This window comes from Takifugu flavidus, chromosome 5 (assembly GCF_003711565.1).
Source record: "Takifugu flavidus isolate HTHZ2018 chromosome 5, ASM371156v2, whole genome shotgun sequence".
NCBI lineage: Eukaryota > Metazoa > Chordata > Actinopteri > Tetraodontiformes > Tetraodontidae > Takifugu > Takifugu flavidus.
The window spans coordinates 2,607,859-2,628,538 of NC_079524.1; the positions used below are offsets into that span (position 1 = coordinate 2,607,859).

General features: G+C 46.5%; 1 protein-coding gene and 1 long non-coding RNA gene across 6 annotated transcripts in view; one reads left to right on the forward strand and one right to left on the reverse strand.

Moving 5' to 3' along the window:
* Nucleotides 1-5,281, forward strand: part of setbp1 (SET binding protein 1) — a 29,897-nt gene extending 24,616 nt beyond the window's left edge. For all 4 annotated transcript variants that reach the window (XM_057032833.1, XM_057032832.1, XM_057032834.1 and 1 more), the window contains one exon: nt 610-5,281. In XM_057032833.1, the coding sequence (XP_056888813.1) occupies nt 610-1,112 (503 nt within the window). In that variant the 3' untranslated portion in view covers nt 1,113-5,281. The remainder of the gene's footprint in view (nt 1-609) is intronic.
* Nucleotides 5,282-13,518: 8,237 nt separating this feature from the next.
* LOC130526199 (uncharacterized) lies at nt 13,519-19,513 on the reverse strand. Of its 2 annotated transcripts, none has more exons than XR_008950678.1 (3): nt 18,530-19,513; nt 15,622-16,514; nt 13,519-13,899 (listed from the first exon to the last, which is right to left on the reverse strand). It is a non-coding gene; the product is annotated as an uncharacterized LOC130526199 (long non-coding RNA). The 2 variants fall into 2 exon arrangements; XR_008950679.1 differs by lacking the exon at nt 13,519-13,899 and adding an exon at nt 13,965-15,553.
* Between the last annotated feature and the right edge of the window lie 1,167 nt (nt 19,514-20,680).

The window sequence follows — 20,680 nt, forward strand, 5'->3', positions numbered from 1 at the left end:
AAAGGCAGTGATGGATGAAAGTGTGTAGAAAGGTCATAGCACCAACTTCACTAGTGTGTAGTACTGACGTGTTGAAATACAAAATCAATTCTAAATACGCCCGTGTGCATTGCGACAGATGCATGTGGATGTTTTTTCTGTCTGTATTTTCCACGTGTGCACTTGGGGACAAATCAGCAAATACATGTTTAAATTAGTGAGCAGCAGCCTGTGCTAAAGACGTATAGTTGTTTTTTCTTTTGTTGTTGTGTAGCGCCATCATAAATGGTAGAAGAAGACATTTCTGTGGGTTTCCTGCTAGCAGAATAGCAATTCCTCCGTTTCCCTCTTCCCTCTTTTCTCAAGCAGACAACAGGATACAGGAGAGGATTTGCTCTTCTTGCTCAGCTGGGCTTTGAAAAGCTCACATGAATGCGTCAAAATTAGCAGGAAGCTCTCGAAGCAAGAGCTTTCATGAATTAATCTGGCACGATGTCTTTCCTGGCTTTTCTGAGGCTGCTCTTTTTTTTTGGAAGCTGAAAACCACAAAATTAGCCTCGCTTCGCTATTAGTTTACTATATGTCTTATCTCACCAATCTTCTCTAATTGTTCACTCTGGCTTCTCTCAGGTGTTCCGAGTAAGCGGAGGTATAAACGGCGCGAGGTGGAACAGATCCAGAAGGACGTGAGGAGGATGCGATCTTTGAACTTTGAGCATGTGCAGAAAATCCTCCGTGCCAAAAGGCTGCAGCGACAAGCCAAAACAGGGAACAACGTCATCAAAAGACGGCCCGGCCGGCCCCGAAAGCAGCCCATAGAGTTCCCAGAGGAGGGCCACGGCCTGGAGGAGGACGTGGCTGAAGTCCGTGGGTTGGACCTTCTGTCCAGTAGAAGAGGGGACGGGAGGACTCTGGGAATGCCTGTGCTGGAGAGGTGCGATGAACTACCAGGAAGGCAGAGCGTCAGGCCAGGCTTGACCCCGGAGCCTCTAGAATTCTCTAATCCCGATTCCATCTCTGCGACGATTGAAAACGTGGTCCACAGAGCCCGATCTGTGCCTCCACTGGCCAAAGGTGGAAAACGCAGAGGCAGGGGCAGCAGGGATGAGTTATGGTCTCCCTCTTGTCAGTAAATGTATGAACAAGCAACTGCATAACCAAACCCAGAGCAGCAACTGGAGCCCTTTCAGTTCCAGTGTCCTTAATCCTGGAAACCCTTGTTGCACTTTCACTTGTTCCTCCTCTCTGATCAGTGGAGAGTACAGCGTGGCAGTGGAGGAGCCAGAGGATGGAGGACTACGAGTGTCATCCCCTGGTTTTGATAAAACAAGCCAGACTAAAGTCTTTCAAGGACCTTCATTCAAAATGGCACTATATGGTACTAATTGATACCGATGCTATAAATATGTGTGATACTCATGATAGTATAGGACATTATGTGATTCTTTATGTATCTGATACAGTGATGTGTATGGTACTTAATGATATATGAATGTGGCTTTAGCCATATATTTACCAGCAATGGGAGGGGGAATGGTTCACATTAAACTGTGCAGCTCTGATTATTTTTGCCTTTGTGAGGAAGTTTGTCTAAGAAATATGGGATAACAAAGCAGTAAATAAGCCACCTTACCCCATTGCTCGCTCCCTGCTCTTTGCTCCTACGCTCATCTGTACCTCCTTGCGTTTCCTTACCCCCTGAGCAGTGAAGAACACTTGCAGGCAGCTCCGAACCCCTGGTTTCCACATCTGTATGGCACTCACTCCATTTTCTAAAGACCTCTCTGGTGCCTGCCACTCAACTTCATTTCCCTTTGTCCTCCCAAGTAGTCCCAGTCATGTTTGCCATCTTCTTTCTGCTTGCGTTCCCTCTGCTTATCCCAGCAGAATAGTGGACAAGACTCTCGTAGACTGTATATAGAAACAAGATCCACTGTTACCTGCCATGTACATTGAGAAACCAGCTCGTAGACTTGTACAGGCATACATATATCAAATAGAATTGTTGTACCATAGACTGACAGTTGTGTATTGTTTATAACCAAAAACAGACATGGTTGTGACTCAAGACAAGTTTGTTTTCAGACGGAAAGAACCATATATATTCATTCATCCCCTCATTATTGCGTTTATATCCAGGGGACTTTGCATACAGGAGGAAACTATCAGGTGTGTGTTTGGAAAACCCTAAAATTGGTTAAATGCACTATGAAAAACCATACACTTGCATCAATCAAATGCAGCACTTAACATGCTTGTTCCAGCCTTATGTTCTGGCCTTTGATGGTGTGGATATCCATTCCAGAGAGCATGCATTATTTTAATCAATTTGTATATGCAGGCTGCGCAGCCAAAAGCGCCAAAAGGAAGCCCGAGTCTGAATCCTGACTGGACGGGGCTCACAGGCAGTGTTTTTGAAAAGCTAATCCCAGTCTTTCTACGTAACACACTTTTCGAACCATATATTTGGAAATATTTTTTTGAAAAGAAATCCAGTATTTAGATTTAGAAACCAAAGTCTCAGTATTACGTGTAAGGATGCATTATTTAAAATCATCTGGATCAGAGTTTGACAGAGACTCTGCAATGTTGGCACCAATGTACAGCATTCCTATGTGCACTCTAGAATGTAGCCATCTTGGATTTGTGTTGTGTCTGTATGAGGAGCCTTTGTTGGACTTGATTGAAAGTATACATGGCTTTGGATGGTGGTTTCTGGGATTTTAGAATATAAGCAATGGATCAGACCTTCTCTGACATCTACATTTTGTTCCAGGAGATTTCTTCTTCTTCTTCTTCTTCTTCTTGGTCTTCTTCTTTGCGTTGGGTGGGATTCTCAGTTGCAGCAGTTCAACTTGTGCCTTATTTTTATTTCTCTCGCCAATTTACATTTGAACTGAGAAAAAAAAAAAAGAAAAGAAAAAAAAGAAATACCGCGCAGCGAAACACGCCCCAGACGTTGACCCAAACCCTTCACGACTGTGCAGATGACGTGTGCGTTAGTTGGAAGAACCCTACCAGACACTGCCTGTGTCCCATTACAGCCTCCACTGGCAACGTCCTCTGTCGACATCTACGCATCTGACAGTTTCATTCATTATAGCTGTTGTTCCATCGGGACCGACACATTCCGCTTAATTTGGTGACGCGCCGTTAAATACGCGTCATCCGTCGGCCCGTTAACTGAAAGGCCCGTTGTGTTTTCATCATTGATTAACGATAAAATTCATGGCGACGATCGTTTATCCTGCTGAGTATTTGTGATCGATTATATACCTTGCAAATGAAGGACAGAGGAGGTTGTCATGGACACCACGTTCTCATACATTATTATTCGCTATGCATCAGGCAATGACCTGGTAATGACCTTAAAAGGAATTTCTGTTCTTGGTCCACCCAACAAAGAAAAATAAGTGGTCTTATTTACTAAATACAATGAATTCTTCTAACTAGAATTGTGAATAATACCATAATTTTGTATTAAGTTGTGCAGAAAGTGACTATCATTTCATAAAAAAATATAGTTACTGCAGCTCTATGCAGTACAGCCTTAAGCAGATGTAAAATTCCAGTGTTTGTTGTATAGTATAATAGTATTAGTATGTCCAACCTGCATGGACACCAGTTTGGGTGGGCGAGGCTCCATAAAGACGTCCTGCGACCACACGTGTTCTTCTCCTGCTGTGAAGACTGCCCCAGACCTGAACAGTACCTGTATTTGACACAAGCCGAATTGATTCGCTCTCTCTGGCAGCCATTGGTGAAATTTTGCTGAAGACCGAGAAGATTTGCCTTACCACAGCAGCGCATCCAAGCAGACTGTTGTGTTCTCAACCAAAAATAGGAAATCCCTATTGGCTTGCAGCGATTTCGCCTGCAGCCAGATGGACCAGTGCAGCACGAAGCGTAATTTTTGTGTATGTGTGTGTGTGTGTGCGTGTTTGTGTGTTTTCATCCTCACTTTTGTGAGCTTAACCTCGCATCGACAGGTGACTTTAAGTCCGTCTGCAGTCTGTTCTGGCGAAATGGAGGTCGAGATGTGGTTTTTGAGGCGCGGTGACGATACACTTGGCAGCTTACTTCTCCATCCTGTGGTTAGTCAGTGGTCTCGGCTGTAAGAGTTCCAGAGCCCAGGTGTTGTCTGTCTTGTCTGTCTCTCCTACCAGCCAGTGCTCCGGTGCCTTTTAACACTGACAAGTATTGTCCTAATCCAGAGCTTTCACTCTTCACAGACGGCTGCATAGAGGATGTTGGCGGTGACCTGGAGTTAAGGTCACTGTTGTTGTGGCCACATTAAGACCCCGAGCAACGACGAAGCATCTTTAATCTGGTCTTTGTTCCTCATCAAGGGTAGCGCAACAGAGTTTGACCTGCGATCGGTCGCTGGGTGGGAGGCGAGTTAACTGTCATCCACCCCCAGCCGTTGACTACAGCAGTTAGGACGGGGTGTTAATGGTCCCTACATTTTCATCATCCCTCCATTCTCTTTGTAGCATGCTGTAACGAGTGTCCTGTATTTGGAGTGAAGGGTCACGTGAGACAGAGCCTCACAGGTGTACATGTAGCCATCCTCACAGCATACGCAGTCGCAGCTCAGCTATCATCTTCAAGACTAAACGTGCAGATTTAAGCACGGAGAAAAACCAATAAATGTACTTCTTCAGAGCACAACATCCGCTCTTCAAATAATGTGGGCATATTTCATATTTCAGTTTCTATACATAGTGTATTTGAACCTTTTTCTAGAGTGGGTTTCCTTTATTTGCATGCTCAATTTGATTGTATGCATAAAAAATATTTTAGACAAACTGAAAGTTAAATTTCAATTTGAATTTGGAGCAAGAATTGTACATTGTTTGATATGTTTCTTTTTGTAATGGATTTTTTAATTCATGAAGCATTTTTGTATATTGTATGAATATTAAAAACTGCAAATATTTGACATATAGAGTAAATACTAGATGCGCGTGCATATGCATATATCCTTTCAGTATGTATGTGTAGACGTACACATAGATTTTGTATTTGCATTTGCCGGCATACAGATATATGTCTCAAGCACATACATACATGCAATATATATGTATATCCATGTCCGCTGGCATGCTTTTGGTCATGTTTATCTTTCATGATCTCGTAGGTTCATATTTTTTTTTAAATTTCTCTTTCCTGAGAAAGAAAGGCTCATTCTTTTGCTACCCTTCTGTTGGCTGGCAGCATTGAGCACTTATTAAGAAGAACTACAGTTGAAGTTGTTCATGTTATCCATTGTGTGAAATAATAAATGAATTTATTGAGAGCTGATGGTGGTATATGTTTTTCTTATAGCCTTTAAAACGCGTGCCAGGGAATCCTCCCCTCACACACTGCTGCAGACGTGCCCACATGCTCTTTACTGCTGTTCATTAACCGGGCCTCCATCTCTAAATCCTGCACCCACCGGCCCGTCGCTGTTGATTTTAAGTGGGCTGGGCTGCAGGCTGCTCTATTATTGGACAGAGCTGAGTGGGTAGTACCCCTCTATTGGCTGCTGCCAACTAGTAAAATTCCTCTGTTACCATGGTTGCAGGGTGAGCTGCCCAAAAGTGTCTCCGTGCATCTAGTGGCTCTGATGGAACTGTTGGCATCGCTGGTGTTATCCTGGAGAAAAAAAAAAATCCCCCCTCCTCTCCTCACAGACGTCAGGGCTGCAGTGGCGCTGCGCTCAGATCACTCGCTACTGATGCCTGTAAATGAGCTCACATGGCCCCACTCCACATCCAGCACCACAGAGAAGATGAGATGGATCACCAGGGCTGTGATCATGAATGATGAAACAGCACAGCACATCCTGGACGCGGAGCTACACGGGCTCATTAGGAAATACAGCATCATTAATCTGGTGCGCCACGTGTGGATTTCTTTGGGTTTTTTCTTTTACATAGTCACATAGTTTCTTCCCAGCTAATGTTCTTTAAGTCCGATCCAGTGACAATTACAGATTGAGATGAAAACAGTGGTTGTAAAAAAAAAAAAAGTCATTATTTGTCACTATTTAATTATTAGCACCCTGTCCTTAGTCCTTAAACTGGCCCGTTTCTTTCGTTTTTCTTTCTTGATTCACCACATATGTGCAAAACCTTTTCAAAAGAACAAACACTGCTGAAAGCTTGTAGGACTTGTAAACAAGGGCTTTAGTGAAAGTGTAGCGCGGTGCTGTTCAAATGTGGTGCTCAGATGTGGAGGGTATGTTTACTGGTTCCAAACTTAACAGGCTGCTTTTAAGGAAACTGTTCCAGGATACTTTGGGAGGATCTTCACCATCTGCAGACGAGCCTCGCCTGGAATGCAGAAGGAACCTGACAGTGAGAACCTGCGAGTATTTTAGAAAAGCAGAGAACCTCCCACAGAACACCCAGATTAGCTTCTTGTCATATTGAGATGTTGCTTAACACAGCGGCGCTAGAGAACGCACGCGTGTGTCCGTGTGCACCATCACTCAGAGGAGAGTTTTACCGATGTCCATCAGCCTTCAAACAGCCTGCAAATACTTTCCCTCAAAGACACGACCACACACCTCCTTGCACTTCTATCTTTATGAGGACTTTCATACACATAGTGCGTTCCCCTTTGAACATCTAACATCTAACCTAACCTGTAACCCGGTAATTATACTTTAATTTTCAGTCCACCTTCCCTCCCAAAGTCAAACCTACACGGGGACATTTGGAGGACACCAGCTGAGCCTTCTGTTAGACTCAGTTTCCTCATGTTAACAGCTGCAGGACATTTGAATTAACTATAGAATATTACATTTTCTGAGTTGCCTTTGATGACCTCCCCCCAGAAAAAAAGGTTAAAGGGCTCTTCTTGTAGGACTCCTTGGATTGTTCTTAATCTTTCTGCAAAACTGGGAAATCTGATAAGAATTTGATCAGCAGTAACTTGTGAATAAAATCTGAATCAGGAGCTCTCAGTGTGCAGTATTGATTATCCCGCAGGTTTGAGCCACATCTAAACAGGCCGTTAGCAAAGAAAAAGAAAAAAACCCCACAAATGTCAAGCCAAAAAAAGAAGACAGTCGTGCAGTCCAGGCCAACTAAGCAGGAAATCTGCCATGCAACCGAGAATGTCCTCAATCCATCTCTGTTGGTGTTTTCAGAGGATGACTATTGCATGTTTATGAAGATGGATGGAGCGGCCACCACAGGAGCACCCCCCCCCATTATCGTCAGCACAGCGACAGTAGCCACGGAAGACACCACCTGGCGGTCGGATCTGTCACTGCAGCTCAGGAAAACCTCACGTCTCATCCTCAAGACGCTGTCGCCAACTCCTCCTGGTCCAAGCTATAAACACGACATGCCTAGATGTGCTTTTTTTTAAAACAATCTATAAATGGAGCTTAAGCACATTTATGTCTTTAAATCGTAAAATGATCATCCTGGGGAAGTTGAACCTCTGCATGCAAGAGCAGGGTTATATCTGGAAGTTGTTTATATCTGAGTGTGGTGCAATGGGGAGGGGTGGGGGGGGGACCAGATATGACAGACTGTGCTGTGTGTGGAGCCGGCCACTGTTGCCACGGTGACAGTGTGACTCACAGCAGTTTGATTTGGATTTTAGAGCTGTGCTGGTGGCGCGTGAGTGCATGTGCAAAAATGTACGTGTTTGAATGCACGCACACACTTGGCGGCTCAAAAACAATAAAATGGTGGGACGACAGAAGAAACGAAAGCTCAGGGGGGATTTCCCCTGCACAGAAATAGAGTAATTGTGTATTCACGCACTCCTCGTTCACAGTTAGAGCCTTTGTTAGCAGCGCTCTGCCTCAGACGTATTAATGATGCCAACACTTAGGTAATGCGCCTTTTGATGGACGTAGGCCACTTAATCTCTCTATTCAGGTTCCTCTCTCTCTCTCGTGCACACACCTCCCTCTCAGTCCTCCTAATAAGCTGTCTCTCTGTCTCTTGTAATTTGGCAGACAAGTCTATTATATGATACAGTCATATTTTATTAATGGACCCCCACAGCGCGCGCCCCCCACCTTTGTGGGTGAGATTATGCAGGGGACGTGGCTCTGCGTTAAAAAACGATTTCCACTCTTCAGTTGGTTTTCATCAGCACCATTTATCGGCCGTCAGCACCGGGCTTGAAGGGAGAACCTTCGGGTGTTGGTCTCCATTTCATTGCACCTCCTTCAGTCTGGCAACAGGGTGGAAGCGCGCGGCCTGGGACGCCGGAAAGGGCAGAAGGAAAGGACGCGAGTGCTCGAGTTAAACGTTGGTTTTTCTTCATCGTGCTGTTAATTCAGCCCACATGCCTCAGCGATGTCAGGCGTCAGAAGTGCACCTCTCCAGGACAAATTGCAGGAACCGGCGTTTAGAAGATACCCGCATTATTTCAACCTCCACTCTGGTGCTAACATGTGAAATGTTCTTCAGGAAATATGTAAATACATAAAGAGCGGCGGCATATGTTCCCATGCCGAACATCTGTCCCTGGATGAACGTGTCAGCGCGCATCCACATAATGAAGAGTTGCTTTGCTTTGAGCTGTCAGCTACACTTGAAGTTCTGACACGGCGTGACAGTCGAGGCGAACGTGCTGAGAACAAACGAGTAATTAAAGTGGGGGGACAGAAAGGGAGTGGATGGTTCGTTTGGCACCTCTTGGTGCAACCTTCTGTGCCTGCATGACTCAAAAACCCACGATGCAGACACCTGTGCAGATGCTTTACAGCGACAGTAGCGTGCGTGTGTCACATACACACGATTTACACTGAATCACAACAAAGTTGACGCTGAGCCATTTTGGAATTCCGTTGGAGAAGTTTTGGATACTTGTCGGTGTCACAGACATCAGAATTTAGCTTCCAGCCCTACAGAAGTGGGTCGCGTTGCTTTGGGGGGGCCTAAAAGTATAAAATGCTTGAGGGGTAGTGTTAAAAAGTACAGTCTGACCTCTGCTGCACCTCTGTGTGGAACCACTGGTGCCCCCCCCCTCCCCCTTCAGATCCTGGCCTCCAAGGCACATTACATAAGTGCACTTTTATTTTTCCATCGCCTGTCTCTCTTTGCCTGACAGATACAGGCGGAGAAATACAGTTCCAAACAAGGCAATGATAATGACCTGCTCCCCTCTTTTGATAAGTCTATTTGTCACAATGTCTGTCTAAACTCTGTTTCTCTCTGTCTCGGTCTGATTCCCCCTCTCTCCCTCTCCTCTCTTTTTCTACCTCGTTCATCATAAGTTGGTTTGCTTTTGCACCCAATGTGGTATGGTGGGTTTCCATTAGTTCATTTCCTCTGCTTTGAGTATGTGATTTTGTGTGTGCGCACACGCACGCACGCATGCACGCATGTGTGTGTGTGTGTGTGTGTGTGTGTGTGTGTGTGTGTGTGTGTGTGTGTCTCAGAGCAGTATTATTGTAAACATATCATCTGATGGGGAGAGTGGTTCAGGTTGTTGGCTGGCTGCCCTGCTTTCATTTGGAACAGAGCTGCCAACATCTGGACTGTGTCAACACTCACTGGCAGTGCTTTTGTGTGTGTGTCTGCTCGCGCGCACGTGTGTGCGTGCGTGTAAGTATGACGGGGTCCCTGCCTTGGCCCCAGAGCTGTTAGCCAATGGACAGAGAGCGGCTTTGCTCAGATTAATCAAAGGTGCAGCTTTATTAAACTGAGCTGCATCCCTCCCTGCCTGCAGACGGTGATTTAATCCTTTTTAAAGAGTCACAACAGCTTCAACCACACAACTACCAAACAAACAATGCAAAGGTGTCAAAGGTCAATGCTTGAATCTCAAATTCACCTTCACCAAGGGTTAGGGTGAAGTAAGATGTGGTGACATACTGGCTGTAAAAGAAAATAGCAATGAGTGGAGAATAAATAATGAATAATAGAAATAAGTATTTTATGTGCCCTTCCCAACTGCACCCCAGGGCTTCAACTATGATTAATGTAAAAGCTGAGGATCAGCCTACCTAACAAGCACTGTGAGAAGAGCTACTAATCTTTTCCTCAGAGTCTAAAACACCTCTGTCCACCTGTCTCTCTGCGTTGCCAAGGCGATTAGGTTGTTGGTTCTGACAGGAAAATGATCAAGTCTCGCCAGGCTGGAGATGTTTTGCTGGACTGACACTTGTTTTTTTACTCATTTTTCTCGCAGGGGCTGGGCTGAGATGTATTTGGGTTGGCTGGCTGAGGGATGAAACATGTTTGCCTACCGGGGCTGAAGAGTCTGCAGGGGTCCTGCCTAATCTGCCCCGCCATCCGACAGCTTAATTAGGGTTTCACTGTTGCACTCTCACAGAGTACCCACACATTTTCTCATTTCCACATATAACGCACACACACACGAGGCATAGCTTGTTAGCCTAATAAAGAGCCATTAGAAGGTTAAATGTGTCTCATTAAAGATTAGTCATTTGCTAGCATGCATAATCAGACCTCCAGTGTGACTGTGATAACTGCAAATGTTGCTGCAGAAGTGAAGCGCGCAGTCGCCAGGGCTCCTGCTGAGGGCGTAAACACAGAGAGAAAGGGAAATGTTACTTGCAGTCGCTATCTGATGGCTTAAATGTCATTACGAGACGGGGCCTTTATGTTTTACACGCCGTAATTTGGTTGAGATGATTTTGACGAGTGGTGATCCAAAGGGCTTAAAGAGGAAGAGCCACGAGAAGGATAAGCTGAGTGAAGAGGGGTCTAGATTAGCTTGAATGGATTTGAAAGCTCTTGCGCAATCTCAGACTGAAGACTTTATTCAAATGTCAGAGAAAATAATTTAACTTCTCTCCACCAACACACACATAGACATACGCACGCGCGCGCAAATACCGTTTCTAAAGATCCCATTACTAATGCCGCAACCATCTGTTTGCGAGCAGAGCCCAGGACGTCCATCAGTGCGAGTCGGGGAGAGGGAGAAGTTTGGCGTGCCACAAAGATGCACGGAGGTTGCTCTTTACAGCCCTCATTAAGCTCGATCCGATCCAAACAGGGCTCTTGTCTTTTCTTGGAGTCTAAGAACATTAATTTCTTGGTCACGGCCACATAAAAAACAGATGAGCTTGAGCCATAAGGGAAAATCAGTTTTCAGAAAAGAATTAAACTCTTGGAGATGCCAGTGTTTTGACTTAGTGGATAAAGCCTCCAGGCAAGAGGCTGTGAGAATGTCAAGCAGCAGGCAGCTACACCGACCCTACACACGGATTAGCCTTCTGAAGGCTCCTATTATTGCTTATAGTATCACTGAACAGCCCACGATTAACCTATAGTGAAAAACAAAGTGTCCAGCTTCATTCAATTCGGAGAAATTAGGGCTGAAACTGACCTGCAAAGCCCGTCTTTGTCCTCCATCATGCTCCAGCTGAGCTCAGTTGTGTCACAAAAAGTGAGGCTGTGCTTTAAAGACGGCCATTTCTGTATGTTTTGTCAGACTTCAGGGGTATTTGTCTGCGGCCCCACCACCGTTCCTCCCCCTTTAGACCGCAGGGGATTGAGTTAGTATTAGATACATGTGATAAAGTCCTTCATTGTGTCTTTTCCGAACCTGTAGCGTCTCATTTGCAGCTGAAGCCCAGTGAGCACCAGTGAAAACACCGGCGGATCCAGGAGGAATCGCACACCCCTCCGAGGTGATCTTTATTTAATTTCACACGTTTTTTTCTCAGAATCTTTCCCACAAGTGCAAAATAAGTCTGTGCAGGGAATATATTGGGAGCATTGGATGCGTGTAATAACTCCTTTATTACTGATTACATGATTTTTTTTTTTTTTAAATTTGGCTTTTTTCCCTTCCTGCTTTAGGTTACACTCCCTGTGTTCTCTCCATTATTGCAATTCATTTTAATTGCTTGTTTGTTGACGGTGTTTGTAAGTCATAAATCTGAACACGGCTCTTAATCTGCCTCACTCTCAATACACGGCCTCAATTTGTCCCTGAGCTATTAATCATGTTTCCACTGTAATGTTTACAAAAGCTGTGGGGCGATGAATGTGTGGTTATGTTATCGTGTGTGTGTGTGTGTGTGTGTGTGTGTGTGTGTGTGCAGGCTCACGTGAAAAAGTGTAATATGTTTTGAGTGACACTCCTCGCAGTTTTCCCCGCTAATTTACCGCCTCCCAAACAGTTGCCAAATAACGCCTCCTGTGTTCACTCACACACACACACACACATACAAACACACACTCACACACACGATAATATGTCATAGTCAAACTCAGCCTCATCGGCCTGTGTGTGAGCTTAAATCAGCGGTAATAACTTTTCTGACATGGGATCATGTTTGCAGATGAGTGTTTACCGGGATCCTTAATAACCGGAGTCACTCCCGAGCTCTTTGGCTGAACTGAGGTCCTCTTGTTAAAGAATCCAGGCGTGTGCACTGTTGCACCTATAGCCCCCCCCCCCCCCAACCCCCACCCATGTGCAGCTAGTGCGGCCATTTGTATTTACGTTACACACAGTCGGCCACCAGAACATAAATAAAGTCCCGGAAATAACACATCGTTATTTTAATCAAAACATGATTTGGGGGGGATATTGATTTTTTTCCTCCACTGAGCGCGTCACAGCTGCAAACACATCAGAAACTAAGATCTTCTCTGGTTGACTACAGAAGGGAGACAGAGAGGCAGAGAGCGTGTTTTGCGTGTCATGAAGAGTTGGTTTGGCTGAGGGCCATGCAGCTGGAAGCCATCACAGAACCAATTACGTTCTGTCTTTTGCTCTCCTTTTTTCGCTCCCTCATTCTTCCTCCTTCTCTCTCTCTCTCTCTCCCTGTTGTTCCCTACATCTCTTTCTTCTCCTCCTATTCTTCTCTCTCTGTCTGATTTTAATTACGCAGACCTGTCTCTTTGTTGAGCCCCAGCCTTGCTTCACCGTTAACCCTTCGCGTCTTTGCGTCGAGGCAACTCACTGTTCCCGAAAAGATCCCGTCACATCCCGCCTTTGGCCTCGTCCGTTTCAGCCCCCTCATGATACCTCCTCATCACGCCCGCCGTGCTGGGCTGTGCAACCCCGTGTGTCCTTCCAGAGCAGCGTTTAAACCCCTTCGACGTGTAACCTCTTAAGCCTGCAGTTGTGTTGTGTTGTGACTGAAGGGCAACGAGCATATAAACAGTAATTACAGGTGGGGTGGGGTGGGGGTGGGGTGGGGGGGGGCAATGAATGATAGAGGAAGTGAGAGAGTTAACTGTATAAACAAATGAAGAGTGTAATGAGGCTAAAACACCACCGTGAACAAGTGAGCCTTTGTCTTCATACATACCTACTCTCTCTTTCTCTCTCTCTCTCTCTCTCTCTCTCTCTCTCTCACACACACACACACGCACACACACACGCATGCACGCACGCACGCACGCACAGTAAAGCAGAGTAGGTGAAGCCAATTTAGACATGGCTGATGTGGGTGCAGTTCATTTGTGGGTTCAGATTCAGGTGGAACACACCAGGGAGAAATTACAATGTAATTATTCCCACTTGTATAACTTACATGCAGAAAATATTTCACACAACCATCATTTCTGCTGATTAAATGAAAACAGAACTTGAAGCCCTCATCCAAGACCAAAGCCGAGCGTTTGGTGATGCATATTATACCATAAAACCAGTCAAGTCTGGGCAGCATTCTTAATGGACATAATCCTGCAGCACTGCGGCTCACACACAGTCGATGCTGCAACACGTTTGGCATCACCACACACACAGTTTGATAGTGCAGAGATCTGGGACAGAAAATGTATAAGCTCCAGAAGTGGCATTAATAGGTGATGTGGCACCAGAAGGCAGATGGAATGATGGAGAAATGGAGAGCCGGGGTACAGAGGTCCGTCCTAGATGAGGATAAATGTGCGTTCCATGACTGATGCTGACTGATCCTGGCAGCAGCGTCGGGGCAGAGAACATCAGGAAGTCAGTCCAAGGGGACAACTTGGAAAAAAGAGGAATCTTGTCAGGACAGGGAAGCAAAGTTACCGAAGAAGAAGAAAGTGCAAAGAAAACTTAAAAGGCTAAAAGTATTTTTTAATGCATGCATTCTTTTTTCTTTTTTTTTAAAAGAAAACTTTATAAAACTGGGAGGAAACATTGCAGGCAGAAAGTGCAGAAAATGATCTTGAGAAAACAAATCAGGCAACCTCCATTTAAAAAGTGTCTCGCTGTGCTGAAAGAGGCCGCTCATTCTGAAAAAGGGGCAAATATCAACAAGCGCGCGCGCACACACACACACACACACACACACACACACACACACACACAGAGATGTGGTTCGGCTTTGGGCCAGATGCTTCAAGAGAAGGAAACATTCTTGTGATGGGGAGTCATCAAGTATCAGGTTCCACTCCATCCCTGACGAACAACCCCCCCCCTCAATTGCACACACACACACACACACACACACACACACACACACACACACACTCACTGTCTTTTCTAATCAGATCTAGATAAATCTGTTTATATAAGCCCAAAGGTGGATGTTTCTCACTCCACATGGTCTGATTTATTTTATTCAGTGTTTTTGGAAGGGGGGGGGGGCATTTAAGCCTCCTCAGTCCAATGCAAAACACGTCATAATTAATGATTCATTAAGATAGATGGAAGAAGAACCTGGAATGCTCAGGTCTGCGGGTCGTACTGCTGTGAATAGAATAGTGGAATAAACGCGGAGGTGCAGTTCCATATCACCACCACTAGATGTCCCTCTCACCCTGTGTCACTGATCAGGGCTCTCATTTTCTGGACATTGGGAGAGAAAAGGAAATCAACCAAACCGGTCTTTGTGGTCTCAAAGGAAATTGTAATAAGATGTGTCCTCGTGAATATCAGTAAACTTATTCTATATACGATATGCCAGGGTGAAACAGCGATGCGGGTGTGAGCGCTCACATCCAGTGGGTCGTGGGTTCGAATCCCTTGGGTGGAGTTTGTTTTTAAAATGTATGGGTTGCTTTATGTTTCCAACTGTCTTGGAAACGAAGCTCACGTCATCGGCACAGTGACAGTTGTACAGTAGGTCTGATATTCAGGACAAAGTGCTGGAAGAGCCTGTTACCAAGGTAACGCTGCCGTTGCAACAACTGCTGGTTAACATGAAAAACAGTATTGTCGTGCGCAGGATCCTTTGAAAGAAAATGAAAAATGTGAAAGGACTGTGGGTCCAGTTGCCTACAAACAGAACAGCTACAGCTGTTAAACACAGTCGCCACGATGTGCATAAAGTGTGATAAATGTGCTTCGTTTGTGGACACAGATGCCAGAACTCCTGCCAGTTTCTGTCGATAAATCCCGGGAACGTGGTTGCCAGTCAAAAGTCCTGGCGGGTTCCATGTTCACTTGGAAGTGATCTTTGTTTACATCTCTCCCAAAAGTAAAATAGCTTAAATTCAGCCACTACTTGTTGTACAGTCTCCAATAGTGTTCAGTATTACAAGTTTAATCTTTGCCGGAATGATGCAGTCTGGATGAACAATAAAGTGGCTTTAAGTTTGCTTTAGTTTGACTAAAACATCGCGTTTATTTTGTTTCTTTCTTGTTGGCCATAGCCTCGGCCTGCCAGCGTCCTTCTCCAGCGATGACCAGATGTCTGCAGCAGTAATCACTGCTGCTCATCGGCTACACAATCATAATTGGGTTTAATGACAATATAATTACTGAAGGAACATCTTGGCTCCCTCAGCTTTGGCTTCTTCCTCTGTCCTCCCTTCTTTCCTTGTGGGCCCTGTCTGTGGCCTGTGCTGAGAGGTTCTGATGGTGTCCAGCGTGCACACAGCTGGTTTTGGAGGTCCAGCAACAAAAACAGGCAGTTTTGTGTTGTTATGCCCGGCAGAGAATGTTGATTATCACATTATCAAAGAATCCTCTCTGAGCATGTCTTGGTACTCATATACTGGTTAGTCGACATTGTTCCCTGCAGGTTCTGGACCATTAATAACCCATCTAACCGGGGCGTCGGGCCATTCTCTGTGGCTGTTGACAATGTCCCAGTTTCCAAAAAGCCGGGAGTTTTGCTTCCAATTAGCAACATTAGTGGTTTTCCATGACATGTGAGGCCTCGGTCTCCAGCGTCATAAACTCCTGTGCTGTCACTGGCACTGGCGCTCGTGTGAGCACTTTGGGTTGGTAAAAGACCAAACAATTGCAAGCCAGAAAATATATATACTGGAAAAACCCTTTCCTGTTCTTTGGTACGCAGAAAAAGTTCTCATGGCAACTGCCAACATTGGGGCGTTCTGAGCAGAAAGTGGCAGAAGTGCCTGCAGTGACCCAGCAGCCTCCGGTTTAACCGCAGGCCCGAGCTTGAACTCTTTTCCTAAACGTTCCTGCAGGAGCTGCTTTGGGAAACTACCGACAGCTGCAGCAGCAGCTCACCAGGGGGCAGCCAAGTGAACCGAAAGGACGTGTTCCCCTAACCCAGTGCTTCTCAATTATTTTCTGTTACGCCCCCCCTAGGAAGAAGAAAACATTTTGCGCCCCCCGCCGTGACTATAATTAGTATCATTTGTCTATTAAATTGTTATAAGTACACCTCTGCATAACATTGTATCCTTTGTGGCAGGACGAGGAACGACTCGGACAGAGCAGATGGTTTAGACGTCTTTATTCTGCAACCAGCAGACCAACTCTGAATGGCGCGTTGAACAGTGCATTCAATCAAGGGATAACCACGCCCATCACCCCATGCATCACCTGTGCATCACCTGAGTGTGAGATACACCCAAATGTGTCCGCCACACAGCCCCCCCCCGAACACCCAGAAGGGAGAAGAACAGCAGAAAGAGGGAAAGGAAAAATAACAATTTTACATTTCAGTCCCTGACAGGGGGTTTAATCAGCCTGCCATAACGGCTGCGGCGCCCCTCTTCCGGGAACGCAGATGAGTCGCAGGCAGGAGAAACAAAGTCCACAGCAGGCTGTAAATTAGAACAAAGATCATCAGACGGGACATTCTGGACCTTGGGAGGACGGCCCCGACGGGGGACCTGAGCCGGCAACACATCCTGCCCAACCAGCAAATGTGCCGGCTTCAGCCTATCCAACGTGACCCGCTCCGACCGACCACCCATATCGAGCACGAAACTCTTCGCCCCCGTCTCGAGCACCCGGAATGGGCCGTCGTACGGAGGGCGAAGGGGTGACCGGTGGGCGTCATGTCGTACAAAAACAAAACGAGCTGTTGCTAAGTCCGTCGGTACAAACGACCGCGGAAAACAGTGGAGCACGGGGGATGGAGACAGAGCGGGCCCAGCCGAAAAGTAACTTCCGGCAGGAAAGTTACAAGGAGGCGCACTCTCTGGCAGAAATTCCCCTGGAACACGAAGCGGTTGTCCCAAGACCAATTCCGCAGGCGAAGCATCCATATCCTCTTTAGGAGCTGAACGCAAACCAAGCATCACCCAAGGTAAACGATCCACCCAGCTGTCATCCGAAAGCGCGGCACGCAACGCTGCCTTGAGTGAACGGTGAAAGCGTTCACAAAGCCCGTTAGCCTGAGGATGGTACGCAGTGGTACGGTGAACCTGTGTGCCCAAGGACCTAGCCATAGATGACCACAGTTCCGAGACAAACTGAGGTCCCCTGTCAGAAGTAATGTCGGAAGGGGAGCCAAATCGTGCGACCCAAGCCGAAAGAAATGCTCTAGCGACGTCTGCCGATGTCGTGGAGGAAAGAGGGACCACCTCCGGCCACCTGGTGGTGCGATCCACCATAGTGAGCAGATGAGTGTACCCATGGGATGGAGGTAAGGGTCCGACCAGGTCCACATGCACGTGGTCAAACCGTCTGGCTGGAATCGCGAATGGTTCAAGGGGTGCCTTGGTGTGCTGGTGAACCTTAGCACGCTGACATGCCACACAGGCTGCTGCCCATTCTCTGACCTCCTTGCGAAGGCCAGGCCAGACAAACTTGGCACCCACCAGTTTCACCGATGCGCGGACCCCCGGGTGTGAGAGGGAATGGACCATATCAAAGACCCTGCGGCGCCAGGCCACCGGGACCACAGGTCGGGGACGACCGGTGGAAACGTCACAAAGGAGGGTAGGACCGCCCTTTCCGCGGCGGATTGGCTGTACCTCCGGAGCAGGAGCTCTTTGATCGCTGCGTACTTTCCGCGCGGTGGCGGATCCCGCAGCAGCTGCATGACGCGGCGAGTGGATTGCTGGTCCAGAGCCGCGACCACCAAATAATATTTGGAGTCGTCCTCGGTGACTCCTCGCAGGTGGAAAAGCGCTTCGACATGCTGGAACCACGGGGCCGGGTCGCTCTGCCAGAAGTCGGGCAGCTTCACGGACGCGATGACGCTGGCTGGTTGCGCGTGTCGGGGCGACATTACCGAAGAGGAGATACCATCGTCTGCTGCCTCAAACATGTTCAAAACGGGGTCACCAATGTGGCAGGACGAGGAACGACTCGGACAGAGCAGATGGTTTAGACGTCTTTATTCTGCAACCAGCAGACCAACTCTAAATGGCGCGTTGAACAGTGCATTCAATCAAGGGATAACCACGCCCATCACCCCATGCATCACCTGGGTGTGAGATACACCCAAATGTGTCCGCCACACCTTATTAATATTAAAGAAAACAAAAAAAGAAAGAAATATAGACCAAAGCGGGATGATTGTTGCCAATATTCGGCACGTTTTTGCCGAAAAAACTCAAGCGGCTGATCAGCGTGACTGGGTGTAATGTCTTTAAGTGAGGGTTAGGGTTAACCAGGGTTAGGGTTAACCAGGGTTAGGGTTATCAACGTGACAGGGGTGTAATGTCTTTAAGTGACGCCTTCATTTATTTGGCTTCATGCTGTCCTGCCAACATTTTTAGACACAGTAAACACACCGGTCTTTCCTTGTCTCCCACTGTAGTCACAGTGAAGCCAAGCCCTATAACTGCTTCGTCAATTTCCTCGTCTTAGCTTTCGTATGTCTCATTATCTCCGTCTCTCTCCGCCTTTCTTTTCATCACTGATAAGTATTTTTTCATGCCGTCTCTTGGTGGTTTGTTCACTGCTCTTCCTATCTCTTGCTCTGTGGTGTGTGCGCGCGGGATGTGCAATTACACTTTATTCTAGTACGGCAAAAAAAATAAAATAAACATGTTCTCCGGGGTCACACGCGCCCCCCCTGACATCGCACCTTTGAGAAGCGCTGCCCTAACCCTCACTCTGTTATCAGATCCATGTTTAATGTTCTGGAACGAAAAAACATTGTGTTTTCACCTTAATCAATCATTTCCTGGTATTGATTCTTGTGCAGTTCGGCTTTCAACGGCTGTCAACGGCAGTCATGGTTTGCTGCCCGAGTGCCTATTTTCAGGAAGTTAATAAAAATGTATATTACAGTTAGAATTAAGAACGTGTCCAAAACGTACTTACATTTTCAGTGTACGTCGTGGATATTGTTCATCTTTCAGACGGCACCTGAGAATATGCTTCCTTTATAATCTGCTGCCTTAATAACGACAAATAAAGGGCGGGGGGGGGGGGGGGGGTGAGTAGGGACACATGGGCGAGCTGTCACCCATATCCAAAAGTTGTAAGTTGTTATTCAAGTGAAAAGGGCACTTTGGTCCTGAAGGATCCGTGCACTGCGCATCGCTGCATCTGTGATCACAAGATCTGCGCATGTTACAGGACCAGGGCTGGAGCGAATATTATCAGTGGCTTCCTCCACTGATTCCTCTGGAGATGAAGCCTCGGAAAAGTTGAGAGAGGCGGAGTTTCGGTGGAGTTGTCGCCCTTTAAAAGCTGTGCAGAAGAAGAGGTTCGTCAGAAGCCTAAAGGGAATTAGGGACATATGTCTGCGTCACACTACACAAAGGTAGGCACTCTCAAACTTTTAACGTCCACCAATGTGATGATTAAACCGATTGAAGGATAAGTGGAGGCCTACATTGTAATGCTTTAGCCCAGTGCTTCTCAATTATTTTCTGTTACGCCCCCCCTAGGAAGAAAGAAAACATTTTGCGCCCCCCGCCGTGACTATAATTAGTATCATTTGCCTATGAAATTGTTATAAGTACACCTCTGCATAACATTGTATCCTTATTAATATTAAAGAAATCAAAAAAAGAAAGAAATATAGACCAAAGCGGGATGATTGTTGCCAATATTCGGCACGTTTTGCCGAAAAAACTCAAGCGGCTGATCAGCGTGACTGGGGTGTAATGTCTTTAAGTGAGGGTTAGGGTTAACCAGGGTTAGGGTTAACCAGGGTTAGGGTTAACCAGGATTAGGGTTATCAACGTGACAGGGGTGTAATGTCTTTAAGTGACGCCTTCGTTTATTTGGCTTCATAATGTCCTGCCAACATTTTTAGACACAGTAAACAGACCGGTCTTTCCTTGTCTCCCACTGTAGTCACAGTGAAGCCAAGCCCTATAACTGCTTCGTCAATTTCCTCGTCTTAGCTTTCGTATGTCTCATTATCTCCGTCTCTCTCCGCCTTTCTTTTCATCACTGATAAGTATTTTTTCATGCCGTCTCTTGGTGGTTTGTTCACTGCTCTTCCTATCTCTTGCTCTGTGGTGTGTGCGCGCGGGATGTGCAATTACACTTTATTCTAGTACGGCAAAAAAAACAAAAAACATGTTCTCCGGGGTGGGCGCGCCCCACTATTTGAGAAGCGCTGCTGGCCTCTTAATAAGCTTGCACGGTGCTCCATCTCCCACCGGGTCACTGTCTGGCACTGTGCCAGTTACGCCCGTTGGGCGGCGCT